This window comes from Salmo salar, chromosome ssa02 (genome assembly GCF_905237065.1).
Source record: "Salmo salar chromosome ssa02, Ssal_v3.1, whole genome shotgun sequence".
Classification (NCBI taxonomy): Eukaryota; Metazoa; Chordata; class Actinopteri; order Salmoniformes; family Salmonidae; genus Salmo; species Salmo salar.
This window is the reverse complement of record NC_059443.1, coordinates 44110203-44132028: the sequence shown is the minus strand read 5'-3', so window position 1 is coordinate 44132028 and position 21826 is coordinate 44110203. Positions and strand designations below refer to the sequence as shown.

At 41.0% G+C, this 21826-nt stretch overlaps 1 protein-coding gene across 2 annotated transcripts in view; it reads right to left on the bottom strand.

Annotated features, from left to right (window-relative positions):
• Positions 1-21826, bottom strand: part of LOC106583752 (ER membrane protein complex subunit 2) — a 70420-nt gene that overhangs the window by 47149 nt on the left and 1445 nt on the right. For both annotated transcript variants that reach the window (XM_014168311.2, XM_045704666.1), the window contains exon 2: positions 17218-17331. In XM_014168311.2, coding sequence (XP_014023786.1) covers positions 17218-17331 — 114 coding nt within the window. The remainder of the gene's footprint in view (positions 1-17217; positions 17332-21826) is intronic.

The window sequence follows — 21826 nt, the reverse complement described above, 5'->3', positions numbered from 1 at the left end:
TTATCAACACAGCCAGATACATTTCATCCAGTGGTTTAGAAATAAAGATGAAATGTTTATTGAAGTGTTTATTCAATCATTCAACTGTAACAGTAAAAGACAGTGATTAATAATAGGCTTGGCCAATGGATCCAATTCATGGTCTTAATGCTAAATGTCAGAGAAGTCTGTTTTGACAAGCACGCCAGACGTCCTCTGCCAAACGCTGTCTAACTGTTAATTGAGAAAGAACAATAAAACCCAACTCAACAAGAAAACTGATATGCCAAAACAAACAAACGCCTGGAGTTTTCCTTGCCTTTTTATGATTCCAACTCTTGTTTTGATAATTGCCATCTTGTTTCACAGCCAATTTAAGAACTGGTTTCAATAAAACCGGGGCGTGTTAAGTGTTTACCCTGCTCTTTAAAGACTATGAATCATAATGACTACGAGGAAAAGAGACTTCCACAGAGTCGTTCAGCAAGACTACCTAGTGAGAAAGGAGAAGACTATTATATAACCTAAAGGCAAAACTGAGTGTACCGCTACCAACAATCACATACCGGTTCATTTTTTCAGCAAGAAAAGGCTTACCAAGCTTCTGCATCATTCAATTCAAAAGTTGAGTCACATTGGTAAGCCTACTAAAAATACTGAATAGGCCTAAGCTTCTGAGAACTTGTGACACATTAAAGCTGGAATTCGCACAAGGTGAAACACCACTGTTCGACCCAGCGTCTTTGTTATTGTTTTTGTTGATGAAACGGAGGAGAGGAACGTCCCGCATCGTTGCAAATAAATAAATACATCGCAGTACATATTCTGCTGAGGGGTATACTACAAAGTAGGATCAAGAAGTTAGCCAGCTAACGATATTAAATATTATATTTTTTAATGATCGAGAAATTAGGTATTTCTGGTTGCCTATCAAAGATAGCTGGCTAATTTATTGATCCTGCTTTGTAGTATACCCCTCTGTTCCAACATTGTCTGAAGTGACTATTTGCAGTTTCACCAAACGGATTCCAGCTTTAAAAGATACTAGCCTACACGGTTTGCCTTTTGAGGTGGGAATTTATTATTTGGGATTAAAAAGAACGTCTTCAGGCTACACTAGTGCCTTCACAAATGAATCATAACCCTTGAATTATTCCACATTTTGTTGTGTTACTGCTTGAATTCAAAATGGATTAAATAGATTTTTTTTCTCACCCATCTACACACAATACCCCATAACGATAAAGTGAAAATATGTTTAGAAATTCTTGCAAATTTATTGAAAATAAATACAGAACTCTCTCATTTACATAAGTATTCACACCCCTGTGGCAATACTTTGTAGAAGCACCTTTGGCAGAGATTACAGCTAAGAGTATGTCTGGATTTCTCAAAATTTGCTAATTATTCTTTTCAAAAATCTTCAAGCTCTGTCAAATTGGTTGTTGATCATCGCTCGACAACCATTTTCAGATCTTGCCATAGATTTCCAAGTAGGTTTAAGTCAAAACTGTAACTCGGCCACTCAGGAACATTCACTGTCTCTTGGTAAGCAACTCCAGTGTAGAGTTGGCCAAGTGTTTTAGGTTATTATCCTGCTGAAAGGTGAATTCATCTCCCAGTGTTTGGTGGAAAGCAGACTGTGCCAGGTTTTGATCTAGGAATTTGCCTGTGCTTATCTCCATTCAGTTAATTTTTTCTCCTGAAAAACTCCCCAGGCCTTAACGATTACAAGCATTCCCATAACGTGATGCAGCCACCACTATGCTTGAAAATATGGAGAGTGTTACTCAGTAATGTGTTGTATTGTATTTGCCCCCAACATAACACTTTGTATTCAGGATATAAAGTTTATTTCTTTGCCAGATTTTTTGCAGTATTACTTTAGTGCCTTGTTGCAAACAGGATACATGTTTTGGAATATTTGTTATTCTGTACAAGCTTCCTTTTTTTCACTTTGTCAATTAGGTTAGTATTGTGGAGTAACTACACTGTTGTGGATCCATCCTCAGTTTTCTATCACAGCCATTAAACTCTGTAACTGTTTTAAAGTCACCATTGGCCTCATGGTGAAAATCCCAGAGCGGTTTAATTCCTCTCCGGCAACTGAGTTAAGAAGGACGCCTGTATTTTCGTAGTGACTGGGTGTATTGATACACCATCCAAAGTTTAATTAATAACTTCAACATGCTCAAAAGGATAATCAATGTCTACTTAAAAATGTTTTACCCTTCTATTAATAGGTGCCCTTCTTTGGGAGGCAGTGGAAAACCTCCCTGGTCTTTGTGATTGAATCTCTGTTTGAAATACATTGCTTGACTGAGGGACCTTACAGATAACTGTGTGTGGGGTAGTGGTGCGCGGGTCAGCTGTTTGTTCAATAACCCATCCGCAACCGCCCGACTATATGTGATAAAGTTAAAATCTGAGGTCCATACCCAACCCTAACCCACAAATATAGACATATGCACTGTAGGCTACAGTCAAAGACAGCAGAACAAATTTTTGACAGGGGGTGCAGAATTTTGTTTGCCTGATTTAGATATGTGTGACGTAGAAGTCCGTCACTGGCCGCGGGCAGCATTTGGTACTTTAACGCACGCACACATTCATCACTCCTCCCTGCTCCGTTATCAGATAAGTTAACAATGTGGGTCGACACACAAGTTAGCTTCTCTATCTTAGTACCTACATTTCACACTTACTTCAGTAACCGGTTATGGTATAAAGAAATAAACAGACAAGTGTTCATATTTAATATAAGCAATATTTATTATAGTTAGATGTTATGGATGAGCGCGTTGTTTGTTCTGTTCCTCTTTCTCTCCATCTCTGTAGCTTCCGGGTATGCTGGATAAGGACCCGAGCTAAGGGAATTGGGCTGACTTTGTAGTGCCTGTCCGGAATGGCTCATTAATGTAAATGGGCATATTGAAAGACACTGTCAGTAGTGATGTAATTTTGTAAATGTTATATTGTGATGTTGTTTCATAAACGTGTTGCAATGTATATATTTTGGTATGTTTAGATAAATGGAAACTGTAGGTTGAATAGGTAATTGCTTAATTAATTAGTGTTAATTGTTCTGAGGGGAGGGGCTACCCCTACAAAAGGAGCCTCTCTTTCAGTTCATGGAGAGGCATTTTGGATTGAGCTGTGGGCGGGGCAGCATTGTTTTTAAGCTGTCCCATAAGGTATTCGTTTGATGGCAGTACTGTTGTTTTTGTTCCGGAATCACTATGTAAATAAACACCTTTGCACAGAAGAACTTTTGCGGCTCTGCCATCTTTTTATTTTTTTTAATAGAGGTTAGGTTTTCCAGTTTAGCCTTCTGGCCTACTCTACGTGACAATATGTTTCTGCTTATAATTACCGAAATTTTGGTAGGCTATTTGTTAGTCAACTTGTCTATAATAATATACATGTAGCTTCTCTTTTGTCATTATATGTTGCCCTAGAAGACTAAATAAACCTTTGCTCAACAGAATAATGTAATAGATGATAGAATACTGATGTCAACTAGATTGAAGCATTCAACGTTCTCTCTGTCATTCGCGGAGCAAAGACGTTTAGGGACTGGGGAGAAAATACAATAACGCAAAAAAAATACAATAACGCAAAATGTCCAAATGACATCAGTTTGACCGGTTGTAAGGAAAAATAAAGCTGTGAAAATGACCTAAGGTGTTTCTGATAAGATTTCAGTTCAGCTTGGATGCATATTTTATGTGGTTGAAATACTATCAGCTTTTATGATAAAGACATATCATCTGTAGAGGTGCTAACTGAGCATTGCATTCTCTCAAGATGTAGAAAGAAAGAAATCATATTTCTCACTCCTGTTCCCAAGTTCTAATTTTTCCTACATTTGGTGTATCATTTTACTGCAAGAAATGATTAATTCTGCAGGAGTTATTAATAAGGATATGTGAAAGGTTATACTACAGTCAGTGTCCAGATTTCAGTTTCCATTCAACACATCTAAACACTAGGCAGTTCTTGACATGCCATAGGCCTATTTAAAGTCCCGTCTTGTGACTCTTACAATCATAACACAACATAGCTGGCACTGCTATCATTCTCTTACCACTTCACCAAATCTTTTCCAAACATTACATTTCTAGCCCTCCCTTTTCTTAACTTTATTTTAAATATCATGTTAAACACTATTATTGCACACAGAATGAGTCCATGCATCCATACAGTGCCAAGAAAAATTATGTGAAACCTTTGTAATTACCCGGATTTATGCATAAATTGGTCATAGTATTTGATCCGATCGTTATCTAAGTCAAAACAATTAACAAACACACTGTGCTTAAACTAATAACACACAAATGATTGTATTTTTCTTGTTTATATTGAACACATAATTTAAACATTCACAGTGTAGGTTGGGAAAATAATGTGAACCCCTAGGCTAATGACTTCTCCAAAAGCTAATTGGAGTCACGAGTCAGCTAACCTGGAGTCCAATCAATGAGACGAGATTGGAGATATTGGTAGAGCTGCCCTGCCCTATAAAAACTCACAATTTGAGTTTGCTATTCACAAGAAGCATTACCTGAAGTGAACCATGCCTCGAACAAAAGAGATCTCAGAAGACCTAAGATTAAGAATTTTGACTTGCATAAAGCTGGAAAGGGTTACAAAAGTATCTCAAAAAGCCTTGATGTTCATCAGTCCATGGTAAGACAAATTGTCTATAAATGGATAATGTTCCGCACTGTTGTTACTCTCCCTAGAAGTGACCATCCTGCAAAGATGACTGCAAGAGCACAACGCAGAATGCTCAATGAGGTTAAGAAGAATCCTAGTGTCAGCAAAAGACTTACAGAATTCTCTGGAACATGCTAACATCTCTGTTGACAAGTCTACGATACGTAAAACACTAAACAAGAATGATGTTCAAGGGAGGACACCACAGAAGAAGCCACTGCTGTCCAAAACAAAAACATTGCTGCACATCTGAAGTTCGCAAAAGAGCACCTGGATGTTCCACAGCGCTACTGGCAAAATATTCTGTGGACAGATGAAACTAAAGTAGAATTGTTTGGAAGGAACACAACACTATGTATGGAGAAAAAAAAAGGCATAGCACACCAACATCAAAACCTCATCCCAACTGTAACGTATGGTGAAGGGAGCATCATGGTTTGGGGCTGATTTGCTGCCTCAGGGCCTGGACAGCTAGCAATCATCGACCCAAAAAATAATTCCGAAGTTTATCAAGACATTTTGCAGGAGAATGAAAGGCTATCTGTCCGCCAATTAACGCTCAACATAAGTTGGGTGATGCAACAGTACAACGACAAAACAGAAGTAAAACAACAGAATGGCTTCAAAATAAGAAAATATGCCTTCTTGAGTGGCCCAGTCAGAGTCCTGACCTCAACCCGTTTGAGATGCTGTGGCATGACCTCAAGAGAGTGGTTCACACCAGGCATTAGAGGTCGACCGATTAATCGGAATGGCCGATTAATTAGGGCCGATTTCAAGTTTTCATAACAATCGGTATTTTTGGCCACCGATTTGCCTATTATTATTATTATTATTATATATTTTTTTTAACACACCTTAATTTAACTAGGCAAGTCAGATTAAGAAAACCTATTGAGGACAGGCGTTCCGCTAGCGGAGCCAACATCCAATGGAACAGCAGGGCGCGAAATACAAAACATAAAAATAGAATAATTTCAATTTCTCAAACATACGACTATTTTACACCATTTTAAAGATACACTTCTCCTTAATGTAAGCACATTGTCCGATTTCAAAAAGGCTTTACAGCGAAAGCAAAACAGATTATGTTAGGAGAGTACATAGACAAAAATAACCACACAGCCATTTTCCAAGCAAGGAGATGTGTCATAAAAACCCAAAATACAGCTAAATGAAGCACTAACCTTTGACGATCTTCATCAGATGACACTCCTAAGACATCATGTTACACAATACATGTATGTTTTGTTCGATAAAGTTCATATTTATATCCAAAAACAGCATTTTACATTGGCGCTTGATGTTCAGAAAATGTATTCCCACCAAAACGTCCGGTGAATGAGCACATCAATTTACAAAAATACTCATCATAAACGTTGACAAAATACATAATTATTTAAAGAATTATAGATACACTACTCCTTGATGCAACCGCTGTGTCAGATTTTAAAATAGCTTTACAGAGAAAGCACATTTTTCAATATTCTGAGTACATAGCTCGCCATCAAAGCAAGCTATACAAACACCCACCAAGTTCTGGGGTCAATCAAACTCAGAATTAGTATTATAAATATTCTCTTACCTTTGCTGATCTTCGTCAGAATGCACTCCCACGACTGCTACTTCCACAAGAAATGTTATTTTTGTTCAAAATAATCCATATGATGTCCAAATACCTCCGTTTTGTTCATGCGTTCAGATCACTATCCAAAGGCATAACGCGCGAGCGCAGCACCAGAGACGAACAGTCAAATAGTTCCATTATCGTTCGTAGAAACATGTCAAACGTTGTTGACAATCAATCTTTAGGGTATTTTTAATGTAAAAATAGCGTATTCATTCCAGGAGAAAAAGAAGGAACGGCGCGCTCGCGGGCTCGCGCATCACCAAGCCCTTTGTCCTCTGGCAGTCAACTCATTGACTAAGCTCCTATTTTCTGTCCAGTAACAGGAGAAGGATGAAAAAAACTTTCTGAAGGCTGTTTACAGCCAATGGAAGCCTTAGGAAGTGCAACGTGAACCCACAGACACTGTAGTTTCGATAGGGATTCAAAAGAAGAACTACAATTCTCAGATTTCCCACTTCCTGGTTGGATTTTTCTCAGGTTTTTGCCTGCCATGAGTTCTGTTATACTCACAGACATCATTCAAACAGTTTTAGAAACTTCAGAGTGTTTTCTATCCAAATCTACTAATAATATGCATATTCTAGTTTCTGGGCCCGAGTAGTAGGCCGTTTAATTTGGGTACATTTTTCATCCGGCCGTGAAAATACTGCCTCCCATATTATTTAACAGGTTTTAAGAACACATTCTTATTTTCAATGACGGCCTAGGAACGGGGGTTAACTGCCTTGTTCAGGGGGGATTCTGGGATTTGTTTTTGCAACCTTCTGGTTACTAGTCCAACGCTCTAACCACCTGCCTTACATTGCACTCCACGAGGAGCCTGCATGGCAGGCTGACTACCTGTCACGCGAGGGCAGCAAGAAGCCAAGGTAAGTTGCTAGCTAGCACTAAACTTATCTTATAAAAAAACTATCAATCTTAACATAATCACTAGTTAACTACACATGGTTGATGATATTACTAGTTTATCTAACATGTCCTGCGGTGCCTGTTAATTTCTCATCGAATCATAGCCTACTTCGACAAACGGGTGATGATTTAACAAGCGCATTTGCGAAAAAAGCACTGCCGTTGCACCAATGTACCTAACCATAAAAATCAATGCCTTTAAAATCAATACACAAGTATATATTTTTTAAACCTGCATATTTAGTTAATATTGCCTGCTAACATGAAATTGCATCACTGCTCTTGCGTTCATTGCCTGGCTCGTTGCGAACTAATTTGCCAGAATTTTACGTAATTATGACAAGGTTGTGCAATGTAACAGGAATATTTAGGCTTAGGGATGCCACCAGTTAGATAAAATACGGACTGGTTCCGTATTTCACCGAAACAAAAAAACGTTTTGTTTTCGAGATGATAGTTTCCGGATTCGACCATATTAATGACCTAAGGCTCGTATTTCTGTGTGTTTATTATATAATAAAGTCTATGATTTAATAGAGCAGTCTGACTGAGCGGTGGTAGGCACCAGCAGGCTCGTAAGCCTTCATTCATACAGCACTTTCGTGCGTTTTGCCAGCATCTCTTCGCAATGCATTGCGCTCTTTATGACTTCAAGCCTGTCAACTCCCAAGATTAGGCTGGTGTAACCGATGTGAAATGGCTAGCTAGTTAGCGGGTGCGCGCTAATAGAGTTTCAAACGTCACTCGCTCTGAGACTTGGGAGTGGTTGTTCCCCTTGCTCTGCATGCGTAACGCTGCTTCGAGGGTGGCTGTTGTCGATGTGTTCCTGGTTCGAGCCCAGGTAGGAGCGAGGAGAGGGACGGAAGCTATACTGTTACACTGGCAATACTTAAGTCTCTATAAGAACATCCAATAGTTAAAGGTATATGAAATACAAATCGTATAGAGAGAGAACTAGTCCTATAATTCCTATAATAACTACAACCTAAAACTTCTTACCTGGGAATATTGAAGACTCATGTTAAAAGGAACCACCAGCTTTCATATGTTCCCATGTTCTGAGCAAGGCACTTAAACGTTAGCTTTCTTACATGGCACATATTGCTCTTTTACTTTCTTCTCCAACACTGTTTTTGCATTATTTAAACCAAATTGAACATGTTTCATTATTTATTTGAGGCCAAATTGATTTTATTGATGTATTATATTAAGTTAAAATAAGTGTTCATTCAGTATTGTTGTAATTATCATTATTACAAAAAATAAAAATAAAAAAAATAAAATCCGCAGCGGATTTTTTTTAGGGTCCTCCAATAAATTGGTATCGGCGTTGAAAAATCATAATCGGTCGACCTCTACCAGGCATCCCAAGAATATTGCTGAACTGAAACAGTTTTGTAAAGAGGAATGGTCCAAAATTCCTCCAGACCGTTGTGCAAGACTGATCCGCAACTACAGAAAATGTTTGGTTAAGGTTATTGCTGACAAAGGAGGGTCATGCCTGTTATTAAATCTAAGGGTTCAGATACTTTTTTCACCCTATACTGTGAATGTTTACACGGTGTGTTCAATAAAGACATGAAAATGTATAATTGTTTGTGTGTTATTAGTTTAAGTAGACTGTGTTTGTCTATTGTTGTGACTTAAATGAAGATAAATTGGTCATAAAATTTGATCTAATGCAGAAATCCAGGTAATTCCAAAGGGTTCACATACTTTTCTGTAAATATATATATATTTAACCATTATTTAACCAGGTAGGCCAGTTGAGAACAAGTCGTAATTTACAACTGCGACCTGGCCAAGATAAAGCAAAGCAGTGCGACACAAACAACACAGAGTTACACATCAAATAAAGAAACGTACAGTCAATAACACAATAGAAAAAAATCTATATACAGTGCGTGCAAATGAGGTAAGATTACGGAGGCACGGCAATAAATAGGCCGTAGTGGCAAAGCAATTACAACTTAGCAATTAAACACTGGAGTGATAGATGTGCAGAAGATGAATGTGCAAGTAGAGATACTGGGGTGCCAAAGGAGAAAAAAATAATATGGCGATGAGGTAGTTGGATGGGCTACTTACAGATGGGCTATGTACAAGTGCAATGATCTGTAAGCTGCTCTGACAGCTGATGCTTAAAGTTAGTGAGGGAGATATGAGTCTCCAGCTTCAGTGATTTTTGCAATTCGTTCCAGTCATTGGCAGCAGAGAACTGGAAGGAAAGGCAGCCAAAGGATGAATAGGCTTTGGTGGTAACCAGTGAAATATACCTGCTGGAGCAAGTGCTACGAGTGGGTGCTGCTATGGTGACCAGTGAGCTGAGATAAGGCGGGGCTTTACCAAGCAGAGACTTGTAGATGACCTGAAGCCAGTGGGTTTGGCAACGAGTATGAAGCGAGGGCCAGCCAACGAGAGCGTACAGGTCGCAGTGGTGGGTAGTATATGGGGCTTTGGTGATAAAACAGATGGCACTGTGATAAACTGCATCCAATTTGCTGAGTAGAGTGTTGGAGGCTATTTTGTAAATGATATCGCCGAAGTCAAGGATCGGTAGGATGGTCAGTTTTACGAGGGTATGTTCGGCAGCATGAGTGAAGGATGCTTTGTTGTGAAATAGGAAGCCGATTCTAGATATAATTTTGGATTGGAGATGCTTAATGTGAGTCTGGAAGGAGAGTTTACAGTCTAACCAGACACCTAGGTATTTGTAATTGTCCACATATTCTAAGTCAGAACCATCCAGAGTAGTGATGCTGGACGGGCGGGCAGCGATCGGTTGAAGAGCATGCATTTAGTTTTACTTGCATTTAAGAGCAGTTGGAGGCCACGGAAGGAGAGTTGTATGGCATTGAAGCTCGTCTGGAGGTTAGTTAACACAGTGTCCAAAGAAGGGCTCGAAGTATATACAGAATGGTGTCGTCTGCGTAGAGGTGGATCAGAGAATCACCAGCATCAAGAGAAAAGAGTATACAGAGAAAAGAGTCGGACCGAGATTTGAACTCTGTGGCACCCCCATAGAGACTGCCAGATGTCCGGGAAACAGGCCCTCCGATTTGACACACTGAACTCTGTCTGAGAAGTAGTTGATGAACCAGGCGAGACAGTCATTTGAGAAACCAAGGCTGTTGAGTCTGCCGATAAGAATGTGGTGATTGACAGAGTCGAAAGCCTTGGCCAGGTCGATGAATACGGCTGCACAGTATTGTCTTTTATCGATGGGGGTTACGATATCATTTAGGACCTTGAGCGTGGCTGAGGTGCACCCATGACCAGCTCGAAAACCAGATTGCATAGCGGAGAAGGTACGGTGGGATTCGAAATGGTCGGTGATCTGTTTGTTAACTTGGCTTTCGAAGACCTTAGAAAGGCAGGATAGGATAGATATAGGTCTAACAGTTTGGGTCTAGAGTGTCTCCCCTTTTGAAGAGGGGGATGACGACGGCAGCTTTCCAATCTTTGGGGATCTCAGACGATACGAAAGAGGTTGAACAGGCTAGTAATAAGGGTTGCAACAATTGCAGAGGATCATTTTAGGAAGAGAGGGTCCAGAATGTCTAGCCCAGCTGATTTGTAGGGGTCCAGATTTTGCAACTCTTTCAGAACATCAGTTATCTGGATTTGGGTGAAGGAGAAATGGGGGAGGTTGCTGTGGGGGGTGCCGGGCTGTTGACTGGGGTAGGGGTAGCCAGGTGGAAAGCATGGCCAGCTGTGGAAAACTGCTCATTTAAATTCTCAATTATCATGGATTTATCGGTGGTGACAGTGTTTCCTAGCCTCAGTGCAGTGGGCAGCTGGGACGAGGTTCTCTTATTCACCATGGACATTACAGTGTCCCAGAACTTTTTAGAGTTTGTGCTACAGGATGCAAATTTCTGTTTGAAAAAGCTAGCCTTTGCTTTCCTGTCTGTGTATATTGGTTCCTAACTTCCCTGAAAAGTTGCATATCGCGGGGGCTATTCAATGCTAATGCAGTACGCCACAGGATGTTTTGTGCTGGTCAAGGGCAGTCATGTCTGGAGTGAACCAAGGGCTATATCTGTTCCTAGTTCTACATTTTTTGAAAGGGGCATGTTTATTTATGATGGTGAGGAAAGCACTTTTAAAGAATAACCAGGCATCCTCTACTGACGGAATGAGGTCAATATCATTCCAGGATACCCAGGCCAGGTCGATTAGAAAGGCCTGCTCGCTGAAGTGTTTTAGGGAGCGTTTGACAGTAATGAGGGGTGGTCGTTTGACCACAGACCCATTACAGACACAGGCAATGAGGCAGTGATCGCTGAGATCCTGCTTGAAGACAGCAGAGGTGTATTTAGAGGGCAGGTTGGTCAGGATGAGATCTATGAGGGTGCCCATGTTTAGAGATTTGGGGTTGTACCTGGAAGGTTCATTGATAATTTGTGTGAGATTGAGGGCATCTAGCTTAGATAGTAGAACGGCCGGGGTGTTAAGCATGTCCCAGTTTAGGTCACCTAATAGTACGAGCTCTGAAGATGGATGGGGGGGCAATATGGTGTCCAGTGCAGAGCTGGGCGCAGAAGGTAGTCTATAACAAGTGGCAACGGTGAGAGACTCATTTCTGGAAAGGTGGATTTTTAGAAGTAGAAGCTCGAATTGTTTGGGCACAGACCTGGATAGTATGACAGAACTCTGCAGGCTCTATCTGCAGTAGATTGCAACTCCGCCCCCTTTGGCAGTTCTATCTTTTCGGAAAATGTTATAGTTAGGGATGGACATTTCTGGATTTTTGGTGGCCTTCCTAAACCAGGATTCAGACACGGCTAGGACATCCGGGTTGGCAAAGTGTGCTAAAGCAGTGAGTAAAACAAACTTTGGGAGGAGGTTTCTAATGTTAACATGCATAAAACCAAGGATTTTACAGTTACAAAAGTCAACAAATGAGAGCGCCTGGGGACACAGGGCCTGGGTTAAACTCTACATCACCAGAGGAACAGAGGAGAAGTAGAATAAGGGTACGGCTAAAGGCTAAAAGAACTGGTTGTCTCGTGCGTTCGGAACAGAGAGTAAAAGGAGCAGGTTTCTGGGCACGGAAGAATAGATTCAAGGCATAATGTACAAACAAGGGTATAGTAGGATGTGAATACAGTGGAGGTAAAACTAGGCATTGAGTGACGATGAGAGAGGTTTTGTCTCTAGAGACATCATTTACACCAGGTGAGGTCACCACATGTGAGAGGTGAAACAAAAAGGGCTAGCTAAGGCATATTGAGCAGGGCTGGAGGCTCTACAGTGAAAAAAGACAATAATCACTAACCAAAACAGCAATGGACAAGACATATTGACATTAGGGAGAGGCATGCGTAGCCGAGTGATCATAGAGACCAGTGGGAAGCTAGGCGAGCTGGAGACACGGCGATTCAGACAGCTAGCAGGCCGGGGCTAGCAGAAGGGCCTTAGGGGGACGTCGCGACGGAAGAAGTCTGTTGTAGCCCCCTCGGACGGTTACGTCAGCAGACCAGACATGTTGGATCGGCAGGGCTGCAGGCAGTAAAAGGATCCAGGCTAATTGCCAAAATAGGTATTGTAGCCCAAGAAAATTGCTTCAGCTAACAGTCCGATATGCTCGCTACAACTAGCGGGCCGCGGATAGCAGACTAGCGGATAGGCCTTCAGGGGATGTCGCGACGGAGGAGCCTGTTGAAACCCCTCGGCCGGATTACGTCGGTAGACCAGTCGTGATGGAATCGGCGGGGCTCCGTGTCAGCAGTAAAAGGGGTCCAGGCCAATTGGCAAAATATGTATTGTAGCCCAAGGAGTGGCTGATGTACCTCTTCAGCTAGCCGGGAGATGGGCCTAGCATGAGGCTAGTTCCAGGCTCACTGGTGCTTGCTTCAGGACAAAGACGTTAGCCAGGGAGTAGCCACTCGGATAGCAGCTAGCTAGCTGCGATGATCCAGGTGAAAAGGTTCAGAGCTTGCGGTAGGAAACCGGAGATGTGGAGAAAAAGCAGTCCGGTATACTCTGGGTTGAATCCCGCTGTGCAGACTGGCAGGAGTTGACCGGGCTAAGGTTAGCTGATGACCGCTAGCAATGGCTAACTGACTACTAGCTTGTAGCTGGCTAGCTTCTGTTGGGGGTTCCGGTTCTAAAGTATAGAAAATAGCAGATCCATACCACATTGGGCGAGGCGGGTTGCAGGAGAGTATGTTGAAACTGAGGTTAAAAATATGAAAAATATATATGAAATATATACGAAGGGGAAAAAAAGATATATACACGGGACATGACAAGACAAAGACGTCTGAACTGCCACGCCATCTTGGAAACTTGTATTCCTGAACTTATTTAGGCTTGCCATAGCAAAGGGGTTGAATACTTATAGACTCAAGACATTTCAACCTTCACATTTTTATTTGTAAACATTTTGAAAAACATAATTCCATTTTGACATTATGGGTTATTGTGTGTAGGCCAGTGACCAAAAATCTCAATTTAATCTATTTTAAATTCAGACTATAAAACAATGTGGAAGAAGTCAAGGGGTATGAATACTTTCTGAAGGCACTGTATTGAGGCCCTAACTGCCCCTTTTCTGGCCCACAAATAGATTTTTGACAAACAAATCGATCAAATTACATGAGAAATGTATCAATATTGTGGTGGGGGTTTTTTGGGGGGGGGCAGTGTAAGGTTTCTGAGGCGAGGACTAGGCACCCAAAGTGCCAGAGCCAGACACGTTACCACTGCTCCAAAAAGAGATACAAGAAGATGTGCACGACTCCAACACCGTCGTTAAGTTTGCTGATGAAAACAGTGGCAGGCCTGATCACCGACGACGAGACAGCCTATAAGGAGGAGGTCAGAAACCTGGCAGTGTGGTGCCAGGACAAAAACCTCTCCCTTAATGTCCACAAGACAAAGGAGCTGATCATGGACTACAGGAAATGGAGGGCTGAGCACACCACCATTCACATCGATGGTAGTGGAGCGGGTCGAGAGCTTTAAGTTCCTCTGTGTCCACATCACTAAGGATCTATCACGGTCCACACAAACCAACACAGTCGTGAAGAGGGCAGGACTACGTCTCTTCCCCCTCAGGAGGCTGAAAAGATATTCATAAAGTTCTAAAGCTGCACCATTGAGAGCATCTTGACTGGCTGCATCACAGCTTGGTATGGCAACTGCTTGTCATCCGATCGCAAGGCAGTACAGAGGGTAGTGGTTATGACCCAGTACATCACTGGAACCGAGCTCACTGCCATCCAGGACATCTATACCAGGTGGTGTTATTGGAAGGCCCAAAAATTGTCCAAGATTCCAGAGATTCTATGTTACTGCACAGCAAGAAGAACTGATGCACCAAGTCTGGAACCAACAGGACCCTGAACAGCTTCTACCCCTAAGCCATTAGACTGATAAATATACTGAACAAAAATATACACAAAACATGTAAAGTTGTTTCATGAGCTGAAATAAAAGATCCCAGAAATGTTCCATACACACAAAAGCTTATTTCTTCAAATTTGTTTATATCCCTGTTAGTAAACATTTCTCCATTGCCAAGATAATCCACCCCCCTGACAGGTGTGGCATATCAAGAAGCTGATTCAACAGCAAGATCATTACACAGGTGCACCTTGTGCTTGGGGAAAATAAAAGGTCACTGTAAAATGTGCAGTTTTGTGACAACTACAGATGACTCACATTTTGAGGGAGCTTGAAATTGGCATGCTGACTGCAAGAATTTCCATATGAGCTGTTGCCACAGTATTGAATGTTCAATTCTCTACCATAAACTGCCTCCAAAGTTGTTTTAGAAAATTTGGCGTGTAACCACGCCAGTCCATGACCTCAACATCCCACGTATTTACCTGCAGGATCGTCTGAAGGGGGGTGGGGTTGCTGAGGAGTATTTCTGTCTGTAATGAAGCCCTTTTGTGGGGAAAATGTCATGCTGATTGGCTGGGCCTGGCTCCCCAGTGGGTGGGCCTGGCTGCCAAGTGGGTGGGCCTATGCCCTCCAAGGCCCACCCATGGCCGGTCTCTCTGACAGAGCGCCAGAGTACCTCTGTGGAGATGGGAGAAATTTGCAAAAGGTCAACCATCTCTGCAGCATTCCACCAATCAGACCTTTATGGTTGTGGCCAGACAGAAGCCAGTCCTCAGTAAAAGGCACGACAGCTCGCTTGGAGTTTGCCAAAAGGCACTTAAAGACTCTCAGACCATAAGAAACAAGATTCTCTGGTCTGATGAAACCAAGATTGAAGTCTTTGGCCTGAATGCCAAGCATCACGTCTGGAGGAAACCTGGCAGGGACTAGTCAGGATTGAGGGAAAGATGAACGGAGCTAAGTACAGAGAGATCCTTGATGAAAACCTGCTCCAGAGCACTCAGGACCTCAGACTGGGGCGAAGGTTCACCTTCCAACAGGACAACGATCCTAAGAACACAGCCAAGACAATGCACGAGTGGCTTCGGGACAAGTCTCTGAATGTCCTTGAGTGGCCCAGCCAGAGCATTTCTGGAGAGACCTGACAGAGCTTGAGAGGATCTGCAGAGAAGAATGGGAGAAACTCAAAAAATACAGGTGTGGCAAGCTTGTAGCGTCATAACCAAGAAGACTTAATGCTGTAAGGTGCTTCAACAAAGTAATGAGTGAAGGGTCTGAATACTTATGTAAATTTGGTATTTCAGTTTTTTATTTTTAATAAATAAGCAAATCATTTGAAAAAACTTTTTCCTTTGTCATTATGTGGTATTGCATGCAGATTGATAAGGTAAAACAAAATGGAAATAGTCAAGGGTTCTGAATACTTTCCAAAGGCACTATGTATGTATGTATGTATGTATGTATGTATGTATGTATGTATGTATGTATATAGTACCAGTCAATAGTTTGGACACACCTACTCATTCAAGGTTTTTCTTTATTTTTCGTATTTTCGACATTGTAGAATAATAGTGAAGACATCAAAACTATGAAATGGAATCATGTAGTAACCAAAATCATGTAGTAACCAAAAAAGTATTAAACAAATCAAAATATATTATATAGTTTAGATTAGCCACCCTTTGCCTTGATGACAGCTTTGCATACTCTTGGCATTCTGTCAACCAGCTTCACCTGGAATGCATTTGAAATAACAGGCGTGCCTTGTTAAATGTTGTGACTCTTTTTTGACCAATAAAAAAACTACACATACATTATATGACCGCTTGAGTGGACAGTCTCCCATTGGACTACGAGTGAAAAAGGTGTAAACTGAGCAAGAAGGTGTTAACAAATGTGTGGTCGCTCTCTTTCTAAGTAACAGGACTACATGTATACAATGTCTTTGCAGCATAACACAGGACTAATCATATCTCCAGCAGTATCCTTATGAGCGCAGGTTGGTTCCCTGTTATTCTATGCCTGTACAAAGGAAGTCAGTACTCCTTGATTCCACACTGAATTAATTCATAATTGGAGAACCAGTCATTTTCTAAGAGATTGATCCTTGCTTTCATGAACAGAGAACTGTGACAAGACCAAATCAGTCATAGGCCTACTGTACAACCTGTTCTAGCAATCATGTTGCAGAGAAACTACAAACCATAGCAGTCAATATTAAATCTAGATTGTAGTATTTGCATGTTTTCTGCCAGACTGAGAATACAGTATATTAATTAATTTCCCCTTCTGCCACTAAATGTAGTCAAAATTGAACATGCTGCCCAACTGTAAATATTGGCTTTGTGTGTATCTTTGATTCCTGAAAACACTATACACCTCCATCACCTATATGTCTAGGCTACATCAAAGTTCACATCCTTCATATTGTAATGCTACTTTTTCTACAACTAATAAAATAAATCAAGAACGAAACCAAATTGACAAATCAAGTCCTTGTCTCCCAAACATCTTGTGATGGGTGGCTAGTGTTGTGGATCATTGTGTACAAACAGATTCTGCCTACTACAGCAGCACTAGAAATTGGTCTGATGTGAATCTTGATTTAATATATATGTACTTACTGTCATCTCCAAGTTTGGACGCATGCTCATTTATCAATTCTTCGCCAACATCCACGATTTGCTCACTGTTTCTGTGGTTATCCTCCCTCCACTTCCGCAGCTTGTCTCTCATTTCTGTGAACACAATTATCAAAACATTTCTCAGGATTCAGGCAATATAAAAATGACATGCTTTCATATAACATCATATTGAATTGAAGTAGAACACACACACACACACACACACAACGAGTGAGAGAAAGAGACAGCGAGAGAGCGAGAGAGAAGCACACTATCAGCCCCTGGAGCAATTGGGTTAACTTGTTAAATAGCACAACGGTAGTGGATGGTAATGATCCTGAACCAGCAGCCCTCTACTCGAGTAGGCAGTTCAGTGCACGCTTTTTCTGGTTCCTGGTCCACCTCTCTAAAATCTGGGCTACCTACTTGTTCCTGACATACAGTGCCTTCAGAAAGTATTCACACCCCTTTTTCCACATTTTCTTGTGTGGAATTAAAATGGATTTGTCATTTTTTGTCAATGATCTACACAAAAAATGTAAAAATCATTTGTAAAATAATGATGAAAAATAAAAACTAATATATCTTGATTACATAAGTATTCAACCCCCTGAGTCAATACATGTTAGAATTACATTTGGCAGCAATTACAGCTGTGAGTCTTTCTGGGTAAGTCTCTAAAGCTTTGCACACCTGGATTGTACAATTACTTTGTCTGAGATAATAGATGGGCTGGACATGCCAGGAGAGGAGTTTGGATTGGTCTGCCATGTAGCATGCGTCTGTCTATAACGTGAGCTGTTCAGTATGTGATGACAGTTCTTTCTACCGCGCCGTTTTTTAAAGATATAACAGCCATCGAGAACTACAAAAGTTTTGCTGCTTTTCTCAACATCATTGATGACCCCAATTTAGCAGGCGCATCGACAGATCAGTTAGAAAAAGTGATGGGCTACTTTCTGCACACGCCACGGTCAGTGTGAACCGGAGTGACTTGACAACGCTGGCCAGACAAGGGGTGTGCTTGTAAAGTCACTCTGGCTATGTACTTCGACAGAATAACTGCTGAATTTACAAACGCTCAACACCTGTTGAATATTGCCGGAGTAAGTAAACCTTCCTAAAAAAAACAACAATTGAATTGTTGCCAGCAGCACAGTTACAGTCACCGACGCTCTGGATAACATGAAAACACCCTAACCAGGTCTGCTAGGGCGAGTAAAATGGTCAGAGTGAGATTCTCTCTCATTTGTGTCCGGAAGTAGCCAATGTTAGCTTGGGTGCTTGACTGCCGTTGTGAGGACAGAATGCTCGGACCAACCCTACTGAACCCTCCAAGAGCGAAACCCTCAATTTACGAACGGACAATCTGAAAACGCTCTGAATTTACAAAAACGCACAGAGCGCACTCTGGCACTCCATAATGAATTTACGAACACACCCAAGATGTAGCTACAAACAAAACTGAGTTAAATGGTTCCAGTCTACCGTGAAGCGTTCATCCATGTATACAGTTAAGAGTCTAGCTACATTTTCAGATAAGTTTCAAATTTTGTAAGAAAGTCGTTTTTATTGCAAGTTAAAGCGTACTGTTAGTTACAGCAGCTAGCAAACGTTAGCTTACTGGCTCGATAGCTAAAGTTACGTTTATGATCTGTGTAGTAATATTATTAAAATCAGAAATCCATTTGCATCGCTAGTTATAGCCTAATGTTAGCTAGCTAACATTGAACCTACTTTGTTAGCTTTAGCTAACTGCAGATTCATACTACAGCTATGACAATGTTTGTATTGGTAGTAGTAGTATGAGTTGGCAATATGGTAGCTAGCTACCTAGCTACCTACCTACATGTCTAAACAAAAGACTCCACTTCAGCCGGATTATTACATGACTCATCAAGTTAGCCAGGTGTGTCTGGGGATGATTACGGCCATCTATTGTATTTCATGAACATGTGTACATGTCTAGACAATAGTGACCCCTCCACTTAGCTAGATGTGGCTGGGGGGGGTGGTTTTAGCATTTCCTTCACATGACCCATCAATTTAGACAAGTGTGTCAGGTAAGCATAACCTAATAATGATAACATATTCATAAAGTGTTTTTATCTGGAAACATTCTGTTTTTGATATTACTACTATGCAAGTAACCACTTCACTGTACCATTTACACCTTCTGTATCCTGTGCATGTGACAAATAAACTCTGATTTTATGTGATATTGCGTGTGTTTACCACATGGCCTCACATGTGAATCTAAGGCTCAGGCTTAAGAGGGTGTGAACGATGCTGAATGGGTGTAGACAAAGAAGAGCTCGCCAGAAGGTGTACCAAAACATTCAAGGACCATTTCCTCAAAAGTGGGGTTACAAGTGTATCAACTTTCAAAGCAGAATTACTTTCCCATTGTTCCTCAACTGCAGTGTATGATATACCATTTTCTAGGTCTGAGTCTCTACTTTTCGTCAATGTAAAAAAACACATTTTCAAATTTTGCCACATAAGACCGAGTCGAGGCGGTCGGTCACATATTTGGCCTTAGATTTTGCTTGTGCTTTAGCTCCATTCCGTTTCTTTTTTATCCTTAACGATTACACCCATAACATGATGCAGCCACCACTATGCTTGAAAGTATGGGGAGTGATACTCAGTAATCTGGTGTATTGGATTTGCCTCAAACATAACACTTTGTATTCAGGACAAGAAGTGAATTGTTTTGCCACATTTTTTGTTGAAAACAGGATGCATGTTTTGGAATAATTTTATTCTGTACAGGCTTCCTTCTTTTCACTCTGTCAATTAGCTTAGTATTGTGGAGTAATTACAATGTTGTTGATCCATCCTCAGTGTACTCATATCACAGCCATTAAACTCTGTTTTAAAAAGTCACCACTTGCCTCATGATGAGCGGTTTCCTTTCTCTCCATGAACTGAGTTAGGAAGGATGCCTGTGTCTTTGTAGTGACTTGGTGTATTGATACATGATTCAGAAGTGTAATTAATAACTTCACCATGCTCAAAGGATATTCAATGTCTGCTTTTTTCTCTTTTTACCCATCAATCAATAGGTGCCGTTCTTTGCGAGGCATTGGGAAACCTCCCTGGACTTTGGTTGAATCTGTAAGATAATTGTATATGTGGGGTACAGAGATGAGGTAGTCATTCAAAAATCATGTTAAACACTATTATTGCACACAGAGTGAGTCCATGTAACTTATTATGTGACTTGTTAAGCACATTTTTACTCCTGAACTTATTTAGGCTAGCCATAACAAAGGGGTTGAACACTTACTGACTCAAGACATTTCAGTTAATTTTATTGATTTGTTAAAATAATAATAATAACGAAAAACATAATTCCACTTTAACACTATGGGGCATTGTATGCATGCCAGTGAATTCTAAATTCAGGCTGTAATACATCAAAATGTGAAAAAAGTCAAGGGGTGTGAATACTTTCTGAAGGCACTGTATATACGGTTAAAACAAAGCTCATTAGCTAGTTATCTAAAAACCTACCTAGAAAGCAAGCTAAAGTAAACTCTGGAAAACTTGCATAACAATGCACTCTCCTTCAGTGTCAACACGCATGCTTTGAAAAACATCTCTCTTTTGCTAATTTTAGGTAGGTAGTAATAGTAGTAGCTATCCATTAGTAGTAAGACGTCAAACATTCAGCCTGCTGCACAGACCCTATGGACACTATAGTCTAGAGTGCCAGGTTAAATTGTGCTAAGGAGCATTTTTTACATCTAAATGGTTAAACTTGTGAGAAATACATGATTATTAAAAAAATCTTTGAGTTTCCATGATGTGGACAGTATGTATTACTACCAGGGGTTGGAACCGGTTCAGGGAAAAGAACCGAAAACCGCAAAATAAAATGTTTCAAGGAACAGAATCAGAACCGGAAACGAAAGTGATCTATACTGTTCTGGAACAGAACCGGTATTTTAAAAGAATGGTAACCAGTTAACGTTATTTTACAGTCCCATAAAAAAACGCAACAAAGCACCTATGCAAAGCTTTTAAGCACCAGCTGTCAGAGCAGCTCACATAATTTTTACCTCAGAATGTCTATAGTCAACACAGTGACACAAAATCAATTGTTTAAAACAGATCAAAATCTTTGGGTTTGTACTATTGATTTTGTCATATGCACTGGGGGGGGGGGGGGGGTCGCAGGACTTAGAATGCTGTTACCCCAAACGTTTGCCCCTATTCTATTTATTTGAGAGTGATATCGATGGATATGATCAACAAAAAAAGTGTTGCATGGCTGTGTGCTTAGGGTCGTTGTCCTGTTGGAAGGTGAACCGTCGCCCCAGTCTGAGGTCCTGAGCGCTCTGGAGCAGGTTTTCATCAAGGATATCTCTGTACTTTGCTACGTTCATCTTTGCCTAGATCCTGACTAGTCTCCCAGTTCCTGCCGCTGAAAAACATCCCCAAAGCATGATGCTGCCACCACCATACTTCACCATAGAGATGGTGCCAGCTTTCCTCCAGACATGACGCTTGGCATTCAGGCCAAAGAGTTCAATATTGGTTTCATCAGACCAGAGAATCTTGTTTCTCATGGTCTGAGAGTCTTTAGGTGCCTTTTGGCAAA